General features: G+C 37.5%; 1 protein-coding gene across 1 annotated transcript; it reads right to left on the bottom strand.

Moving 5' to 3' along the window:
• Positions 1-1,713: 1,713 nt before the first annotated feature.
• On the bottom strand, positions 1,714-10,263 carry plek (pleckstrin). The gene is made up of 9 exons (XM_055171025.2): positions 10,104-10,263; positions 8,764-8,919; positions 8,501-8,682; positions 8,264-8,355; positions 5,878-6,062; positions 5,061-5,165; positions 3,346-3,429; positions 3,184-3,256; positions 1,714-2,696 (listed from the first exon to the last, which is right to left on the bottom strand). The coding sequence occupies exons 1-9, from the start codon at positions 10,143-10,145 to the stop codon at positions 2,557-2,559; spliced, it is 1,059 nt and encodes a 352-aa protein (XP_055027000.1). The 5' UTR covers positions 10,146-10,263; the 3' UTR covers positions 1,714-2,556.
• Between the last annotated feature and the right edge of the window lie 519 nt (positions 10,264-10,782).

Here is a 10,782-nt window from a genome sequence, read left to right as displayed (position 1 = left end):
TAACATTTGTGCAATATTCAACAGGCTTTTCGGTATCTTCTAATCTTGATATGGTACATGTTGTGTTTCTTTTCTGATTAGTTTACCATGAGCGGTCATACTGCCCTAATGTAAAGTCATCTGCTATGTTCACAACTTTGTGAAACAGAAATGTTCTTCAGATGTTCAAGGTTCTCTTTATAGAGCCATATAGCCAAAAATGGTGCACAAGGTTTTTTGCAAACAGCTTTAATTCTCAAAGCCTTCAGGAACAACAACAACATCTTTAATTCCTGCAAACAACCTCTCGTATCACAGTAGGTTATCTTAAACTCTTATATTTTTACTTAAGTGGTACCAAATAATGAGAATGAACTTAACTATAAAACGTTACATGCCTTTTCTGCGCCTGATTTTGTGATTGTAATAAACTCATGAGCTAATGGTTCTTATTTCATTTTTATTTATTTGATGTGTACTGCCCTCTTGTGTTATAAACGTGAACTCTTCTAACAGATGCTTAGTTGTAGATGGACCAAAAAAACAGAAAACCTATTTAATAGATGACCATAGAAAACAGTATGTAGTATGTATACAGCAGTTGTTCAGCTTTAATTAAAACTGCATACTTAGTAAAAAAACAAAAAACTAAACAACATTCCTACAAAGTACATGCAACAGATTCTTCTAAAACTTATTTCACACTTTCATACCTTACCTTACATGTAGGCTTTATTATACCTAGTGCAAGTACTGCATTGTAGCCTTTATTTTGTGCACATTGTGCTGTTTTGTGTGGTTAATTTAACATTTTGTACTGTATTGTTTGGAGCAATTCACTAAGACTATTAGCACCTCTGTAATGCAAGTAAATTTTGTCAGTACACTAAATTGACCTTAACTTGATAAACAGTATGCAGTATTTTAACTTAACTGTAATTAACCAAAAGCTTTGATATGGAATCATTGTTTGCCCTCCATTGAGCCATACAGGTACTGCAGCTACTTTTTTATCAATTTTTTTAAGTAATCACATTCTGGTTATGAATAACGGCTTGACTTTCTCTCAATTGTCTTTGTCTATTAGGTTGACGTTTGTGTTTATGCACTGTTTTTTTTCTGGTCTTATCTGCTGTGAGCTCAGAGTTTGTGGGCAGGTGGGTTGGGCTCTTTTGTGGTTAATGACCTGATATGAGAGGAAGTGAGTTTTTTTAACCATGTGTTGTAGTGCTTGTGTGTGTGTGTGCACATGTGCGCGCGCGCGCGTGTGTGTGTGTGTTTGAAATTAAGACATGAATAAGTTTTTACACAAGCTTCAGTTGCATCACACAAACTGAAGACACGTTTGATCTTTGTTTTAAGCAGCAACAGTTTATTTCACATGCAGGTGTAAATGTGAAACACACTAAAAACAAATGCTGCTAAATAGCACTACCAGTGGTTCACTGGCTCGTAATCATAGGGGAACCATTTTAAGTGCCATGTCAGACCTGTAGAACCATATTGTGCTCTGTAGAACCATAAGTGTGGTTCTTTTATAGGTGATGTATACTAAAAATGGTTCCCCTATATGATTACAAGCTTTTATTGCTATTTAGCATCATTTTTTTTTAGAGTGTAGAGAAAGACAAACTGAGAATGTGAGTATATTGAAAGCAGTCTTATAGTTTTCTCATAGTGCTTTTCAGTTCCTTAAGAGATTACCTTTCAATTTCATTACACAACTGATGTCAGAGTTTATTATAGTTTATTTTGTGTAGTTGTCTTGTAAGGTATTACAACATGCTACCATGGCACCATTTGTATTACAAGCAAGATAAATAGACATTTACATTCTCACTGTAACAACAATACATTATTAATATCTATCAACATACGCTCTCAAAATAAAAGGTACAAAAGTTGTCATTGGGACAGCACATAAAAAGGTCCCAATATGTATTATTTTGGTACAGATGTGTAGCATTGAGCTACCAGTATGCACCTTTTTGGTACAAAAGTGTACTTTTTGAACAAGTACAGCCCCAGTGTACCTTTTTTTCTGAGAGAATGATATAAGACTTCAGATTCATTATTATGGTCTTTTAAGTTTAAATGTATAAGGCAACTATAGAGCAAATATGTGTAGACATGTATGGTGAGTAAATCAGTACAGTAAGTTTTGGTATTTGGTAAGTATTTCATACAGTATGTACCAGTGAGCACAGTTTATTATGGCACCACATCATCTTGACTGACTGTTGTAACATTTCTAAAAAAAGTCAAACTCGAAATGTAAAACAGGAAGTGTTCCTACTTTAAATAAAAACAGGAAATTGCTGGACATTGAAGATTTCCACTGTTTTGACAGTTTTGACTGGACAGATCACTGCCATTTCACTATCTGTCACTGGAAACAATGTGAAACACACTGACCCACATCCTGTCTGAACCTTATTTTTATCTTTTAATGTGAGAAAATGTGTCACATGATTTGTCAGAAGGCCTCTAGTTTTGTCTAAATTTCGAAGACAACCGACATGGAATAGCATTATCTAGTTTGTTATTTGGATAAACTATGTCTTGAGTGCTGTGCAGTTATTTTCCAGACTTTGAAACACTTTGGATAGCTTTGATCCAATCCTTGCGTTCGTTGGCTGTAGCCGCCTGCAGGTAGTAGTGTACCTCATCTGAAGTGATGATTTCAAATAGATTCCCATCAACATCATATTTCTTTGCTGTCAGAAGTTATATGAACAAACAAGCACAATAAGGAGAACGTCACGTTATCATATGCATTTGTCAGACGCGTCAATCTTTACATTTGATCAGTATGCCCTGCTAAAAAACAATAGACACAATCACAGAAATTCTATTGGTTTTATTGGGGATTTTATTGGTTCTAATGAAATATGGCCCAAAACACACTAGAGTGTATTGGTCTTTGTTGGTCTCTAATGGTATGTATTGGTTCTATGTATTGGTTCTTATGGAATATGGCCCAAAACACACTAGAGTGTAGTGGTTTTAATGGTTAAAGCTAATGGTTCCTATTAGAATTTTCTGTAATGGTTTTATTGTTTTTTTCAGCAGGGTGTGTATTCATTGAAATTAAATCTATGGCATCTGCTAACCCATTGTTATACTTATTGAGTTTATATGAGTGTGTTGTCGTCGTCACATTATGTTGATGTCATATAGATGAACTGAGCTTATTTGTCATACCTTCAGGCACGAATTCCACAGCAGTCACCACTGATCCACGTAAGTGAATGGAACCTAATGGATCTTCTTCACCCTAAAACACACAGACAGACAGACAGATCAAAACATCTTAATACTCCTCCAGATCTTTAAAGATTATAAAGGACTTGCACATTAACTCACCTTGGTGGGATCATAGTAGTGGATGTAAGCCGGATCATCCCTAAGGATAAATTTCCTGACTTTCCAATTCTTTCGGCGATGGCCCTGTTTAAGAGAATTAAAATATGGGTAGGTGAAGATACTGTAGATACCCTGTGCATCAATTAAAAAAAACATACACTTAGGTCTATGCACTAAATGCACTATAATATGGTCATAAAATTATATATATATATTTTCCAACTTTTACTGACTTTATTGTTTTAACCAGAATCAGTTCTGATCATAAATACCAAACATTCATTCTTTTTAGCATTTTTACCCCTAAAAGTACAATTGTTGGGTTTTATTGTTGTTTATATGTGGTGTTTTTAAGGTGGGGGGCAAAGCTATTTCATGCATTCTGACTTATTAACACTTGTCTTTCTCATGCTAAACATAAGCAAGGTGTCAAAAAAGCAGGAGGACATGTGACAGAGTATTTCTGTGCCGAATGCACTTTCACCAGGGTTTATACAAGTTTAAAATAAAATCAAATATAAAAAGATTCTTACGTAACAATCTTGCTTTACATTTATTTTCCATTGCGTATGGGAACTCAATGCTACATCATGATATGACACTTTGGGGATGAAATACCCACTATGCCATAGTGAGTTATATCTGTCTAAAGGTGTCACGCACAGTGTATAAATTGAGGGGGCTGGGGTGGTCTCGGACCTCCTATAAGCATTAAGGGACCCCCTATAAAGCACAAAAGTATAATATAGGGGGTTTCCTGTTTTTTATTAAAAATGAACTAATATGTGATATTAAATTCTCGTGCTGAGCTGCCACAAAGCGATACTGTCCATTATTTGTCTCAAGTGCGCCTCACAATGTTTTCTTTAGTGTTTAAAGTTTCCTGGTGGAGGGAAAAGTACGATTAAAGTACGAAATGTACATTTAAAGTACAATTTTTAATAAAGTACAATCTCAACAACCTTGGTTGAAAGACCCTGGTTCTATAACTGATCCACTTTAGCAGCCAGACCAATAATTTCCACATATCTGGGCATGGGTGGATGTGATATCTGAGCATGGGTGGATGTGACCCCCCCCCCCAGCCTGTGTCTTGAAGCAAATGATTGTCAGAAAAACGTCAGATTAATTTTGTTTAATTTGAATCAATATTTTAGTTCCAACCCAGTTTCAACACACCTTACTCTAATTTTAGTTAGCCCTAAAATGCTTGATTTTCAGGTTCACACACACACACACACACACACACTTTTAGCTGCATCTTTTATTAGCACGGGAGGCGGCCAAAACGCGAGGTGTTCGCCGTAGATAAACAGCGAGTATAACGCTCACTGCCCATAGAAAACTATTCAAAAAAAGGCGCCTGCCATTCCCATAAATGTTTTTTGTGTGATCAGGCCCTAACACATCCAAAATGACAAAAAAAAACTAAATTCAAAATGACAAAAATATTGATGTGAGCGCATGACGGTTAAGCTCACCCCATATTACCTCATGAATCCTTTTAAAAATCACCATTTAAATAATACGTTATTGTTTTAAAACAACAATGTCATGGCAGTATGCAAAACATAATTTGCATTTATTTTGTTTTAAAAGGCTGAAAGAATCATTTTTTAATAAACTGCCCTTGTAGGTCCCAATCCTCAGACATTTGAACAAGTAATGGCAGATGTATGTTACCTTAAGAGTGTTACACCTGTTCAGATTCTTACCTGCTTCAGCAAACAGCCTTGTTTGACTATTGCTCCTCTGAACTCCTCTTTCATAATCACATCTTCATCACTGGAGTAACCCTCACAGAAGAACCCGCTATCTGCCTGAAGATCAACACAAACATGCTGACATAAGAGCCTGATCACTTCCTAAAAAATGCTTTACACATCTACATATAGACAGCCGCTTATAAAGAAACTATTTGTTAGGAAGTGAAATGAAAGCGCGAAAGTGACTGGTTTAGAAAAACTCAGCATACAACAACGTGGCACCCATTAGAGTTTTGATATTTGATCATGTTACACACAACTATTAAATAAATTTTTCTTCTTTTATATAGCCCACATAATACAACAGGCGTTGCTCAAGGTGCTTCACAAAAAGTAATATAAAAACAGTTATTTAACATTATAGACATAACAACCAGGACAACGTAAGAAAGCAAAAAAAAGTGAACCTACACTAACAACAGGTCCAGTAACCCCCACAATATTAAAAAAAAATGGGTTTTTAACAGGGCCTTGAACACAGCCAACGGCTTTGCCGATCTGACAAAATAGGTGCCGACGCCCACAAATAGGTGGAATAGCTGCTTTTAACAATATTTTATTTTTCATGACTAAAATCGTCACTCCGCATTAAGGCATTGTCATTTCTGAGAATATAAGCAGACATCTTAGACAGCAGTAGAGATGTGTTACCCAAAACAGCTCGTTTTAGAAGTACATCTGTGATGCTTTAAATGCTGCAAAGGCAACACTCTACAGTAAGTGAGAACAGAGTCTGCAAATAGCAGCTTATGGTTTGTTAACTCACAAAATAGTAAAGCGCATCTGTTTGGTCCAAGAAAGCACTTTCTGTTCCTTTCTCTGCTGCATCTTTGGACAGATCTCCGGCGGGCTGCAGAAAACCTTCATTGAGAAGCCCGGTGGCCAACATCAAACCTTCAGGTCTGTTTCTAGCCTTTCCTTCAGAAATCAACCAGTCGATCACCGTGTTTCCTGTAGATCACCCATAATAGGAAGAAGCAGATGATTAATTTGCAGGTGAAACATGGCTTTAACATTTTAAGTGTCTTAAAGGACTATCTTAAATATTTTTAAAGGTATCCACGAGTTTCCAGTAAGATCTCACATCTATACCTGTGCTCAGATTTGCCATAATGCAAAAGCCCGCACACACTGCAGTGTTTTTCACACTGGCACTGTTTAGGTCGGCCCAAATGAGCTTTTGGTCCGAGTATGGTTCGTTTGGGTTAGTGTGAACACAACAGCCGCACTCTAAACGGACTGTTCGGCTGTTGCCAAACTCTGGTGCGACCCATCTGTGGTTTGAACGCTGCTCCACCTCGGGCCAAATCAAATACAGGAAGTTCTTGACATGTTTGAGCCACTGGGGTTCCGTTGTGACGTGAACCAGGTGTTATATTGTGGCTAAACAACAAACAGGGCAATCTTGGTCCATTGCAGAGATTCGCTGTCTCCTGAGCTGATGATTTCATAAATGCACATCTTTCCTCCACACACAGAAATAGTGACATTCATGCTGCGTTTACACCAACCGGGGTAGAGGCGGCAAGCGCGGGTGATTTAAATGTTAAGTCAATGCAAAGACGCGTTTAGGCATCCTGCGGCGCGGTACATGTGGTAAGCGTGGCGTGTTCCGTGTGAATTGGTCATTGTCGCGGGAAACCCGCAAGTTGAAAATCTGAACTTTGGCGGATTTCCGCACCGCGTTAACCAATCAGGACCTTGCTGTAGTAGTGACGTGAATACAGGAAGCGAGCGGAGTGACGGAGTCTCAGCGGAGTCGCAAAAACCCCCTACCATGACGCAAGTTTCCGTGTGAATGTCTCGAGGCTTTCACGCATGAGTGAACTCAAATGTTCAACTATGCACGAATAGCGTGTTTTTGCCGCTTTTACCGCGGTTGGTGTAAACGCAGCATTACGGGATTTTTAGCAAATGGCTCCGTGAGAAGGGCTATAATATATCAGTTGCGCAATTTCACATTAAAGCAAAGAAACTTCGCAAAGACGTGCATCACTTATCTCCATATCTTGCTAGCTTTGCTCTTTGTGTCAGGCTGGTTGTCATGGAAACATGTGGGAGGGTCATAGGGTCAGAGCTGACAGGTGTTGCATGGTGTATGGTGCGGCGTTTCGAGTACAGTAAAAACAACATAGGTGAACACGAACCGCACTAACTGAAAATGATGCAATGTAATCGGGGGTGCTCCGAGGTCACACTACGGTGCGCACCAACATGTGTGAAAACACCATAAGCTATTCTACCCACAATCATTTTAAGCTATAGGCTACTCTGGGTGCATTTAGTGAGATGTCTGTTTTCTATGCTGATGAGTTAAGTAAAGACTTTATTTCTGAAGACTTTCTTCACTGTCAGAAAAAATGTGGGCAGTACCCTTTAAAAAGTGCAATTTAGGTACAGATATGTATACATTTGCAAGATGTCTTTATAGGTTCAAAGGTGTGCTTTTTGAAAGGGCATTGCCCAAGTGACAGCTAGAGAACAATTTTGACCATTTTTTTCTGACAGTGTTTGATGCACAAATAGAGCGCACTATAAAGTCTGCCTGGAAGTGAAACATCAATTAAAAGAGAAAATCGTACACTTTTTAAAGCAACACTATGTATTTTTTTTTACCTTTAAATAATGTCTTTAATATTATTTCAGTGATAGAACAACTTTTAACTGGACAAATTGTACTGTTGCTGCAACCTGAGCAGCCTCCTAGCTGCTACAAGCACACTCTGAAAGTGGCGGTGGAGGGTAGAGCACACAGCCCCGCCCCTCCCCTCCCCCTGCCTGCAGAAGAGTGTCTGATACCAGGCACTTTTTCAACCACATGGGGGAGCTGTAAGTCATTTTTACATGGAAACTACATAGTGTTGCTTTAAGATTCTTCAATTTTTTTGCTGTTGCCACTATTTCATGTGAAAAATATGCACCAAAAGTTGTGCTTTGCAATAGTCTTATTACATTTAAATGGATTTTAGACACTTCTTCCGCAACACCCACATACATTCTTATATTGTAGCTCATTTCACAGGTGTAATAATTGCACTTGTAGTTCCCAATTGTGAGTTATGAGTTGTAAGACAGGTTTTGTCTTTCATTTGCAAACAATGACCCTGGTTCTTCTTTTTATCAAAACGTTTTTAACTGATCTGATATCTTACCTGTGAAGCAGTGATTAAACTGTCTTTTATCCTTTTCTACCTTCAGCTCTTTAACTCCTGTGTCTTGATCTTTCATTAAGACATACAGCTCACTGAAGAAAGACAGAAGTTTACACAGAGTCTTTATTGAACCCATAGTTCTTGAAGCAAGAGATTAATAAACAGACTCTCCTGATGTCAAAACATCACACGTTTGTCACATATGATCCATGTTTTAAAAAAAGGGTAGGATAATACCTGAGATTAACACTTTCTGGTAATCGAATTGAGCGACGTGTTGACTTCCTGGCAAACTTTTTGCCCCCCTCTAAACAAGAGATTGCTCTCTTAATATCTTTGATCCAAAGCTCTCTTTCCTCCAGATAAGTTGCTTGGAAGAAATGGTCCTGGTTCTTAGCTGTGCTGACCTTAAACAGCAACTGTTGGAAAACATCTTGAATACATCATTGGGGAAAAATAAGGTATTTGAGTAATTTTCTTATAAGAAACCCATTTTTCACCGTTTTTTTAGGGAAATCCTGACACGGGCTGGTAAGAGTTGCTCCTTTCAGAGGGATCATTCCCTTTGGACTGTTATCAGTCTTCTTCTTATAAAACTCTATGGCATCATCTGCTAACACCACCCACAACACCTTCCACGAGTTCAGCACAGTACCCTGCAGAACAAAAAAAAGCTGCTGTAACCTCCTAAAATGATCAATGTTCAATATTACTGACAGGCCGCTATAAAAATAAAACACTCTGTCAGCATCACATTCAAGGAATTCCTGCATTTTGGCAGAGCGATGCATGAATTTCCTTATTTGTATCATTGGCTCCTCCAAGTGGGCTATATAGTGAAGTAATAAAGGGAATAGTGAATGAGGGTATAAGGGGAGATTTGGGACCCAGCCCAGGACCTAAACTAAGTGGATCAGATAAAAGAGACATGCCATGAGTATAAAATCGACTACTTCCCATATATATATATATATATTCAGCAAAAAAGTGATATGTCTGAATCATTAGTATTCAGAAAACAGTAGGGGAGATGGGGAGCGAAAGTAATGCGGGACAAAAGTAACAATTTGTATTCCAGAGTATGACAGCATCTTTAAAAAGCAACCCTTGACAGAGCTGATAATAGTGCATTATTTTGTCATTGTTTCACGCTGGTCCATAAAGCTGTTTCCAACCATGATAGTAAATTCCTAAAGCAGTAATTTTATTCTTAATGTGTTGTGGTTCTTGTTTACCCGGACAGTCTAATGCTTTCACAGAGACATTTAAATATCCTTTGGATAGACACTATTATGTCCCACCAGATTTAAAGAGTTTATAAATTAGAAATAACAACAAATGTAAACGGCTTGCCTCTTTTTATTTAAAATAAGAAACACAAAAACATAGCAAATATTCAGAAGCCAGAACATTTACACTTCACTCAAACATTATTTTGTCTTTTTCAGTTCTCTGTTTTAGGTGGCATATGCAAAGCAGTGGTCAAAATATCTACTTACTTTCAGTTGCCAGATCCTGATGACAAAATTATAGCTTTTATTTCACAGAGAAATGGGAAATTTAATGAAATTATGTGAACAAACAATGTTTTTGGGACCCCTAAAAGGTTTCACAACTATCAATCATGATTCTGTTTTTGGAAAAGTATTTTGTTCCAAAAATAATACAGGTGATGTGTTACATAACTTTGTGAATAAGATAAAAAAAATAACATGTAAATGCAAGCATCCCCAAATGAATGCAAGCAATACAATATTGTATCACAGCACAACTAACTTTAAATCCTTATATCATAGAAAAGATGTTATAAAAGATATTTATAAAAAATGTCATATCTTACCTTTTTCACTAAGTAGCCCTCTCTTATCTGTGTGGGCTCCATGACAAGCTGTTTATCTTTTGTAAGGTGCAGTGATGAGTGTCAGAGACATGCAACTCTGCATGAGAATTTATATCTCTGACGTATCTGACCTCTGTTGACAGTTATAGCAGTTTTTGGTAAAAGGGAAGTTGCACACAGCCTATGACAGACAACTTTATGGTCAGCTTGTTTCCTCTACATTTACGACCCACACATCGGATGAGTCAGAGGTAAATGAAAGTGACTGCTTGTGCTTATCAATGATACAAAATGTTTTACACTAATGTCCATTCTGGTCATAATATCAAATTAATTAGTTTTATTCTATTGCGCGTACTAATGGAAAAAAACTACAGCTTTATCAGCAGTCACACTTGTTTCAGAAACAATGCTTTCACAGGAAGTTAAGAGGTTTGACAGTGTGTTTGCGGTCACCTAAGAGGTACCCGGCCCATCGTTCCTGTAGGGAGGATATTTTGAATAACAAAACAAAGAAGTTGTGTTACATCTCTTTGATATATACAATCATGTTTGCTGCTCTAAACAACAATGGTGTTAACAGAATAAATGTGCTTCTAAAAGGGGTTTTACAAAGTGAGATATGTCAGCTCTTGATGTCTTCACGCTGGAAAACTCTTCTTCTTGAAGCTCCAATGTA

The sequence above is a fragment of the Misgurnus anguillicaudatus genome, chromosome 11 (genome assembly GCF_027580225.2).
Source record: "Misgurnus anguillicaudatus chromosome 11, ASM2758022v2, whole genome shotgun sequence".
NCBI lineage: Eukaryota > Metazoa > Chordata > Actinopteri > Cypriniformes > Cobitidae > Misgurnus > Misgurnus anguillicaudatus.
This window is presented reverse-complemented; position numbering and strand designations above follow the sequence as displayed.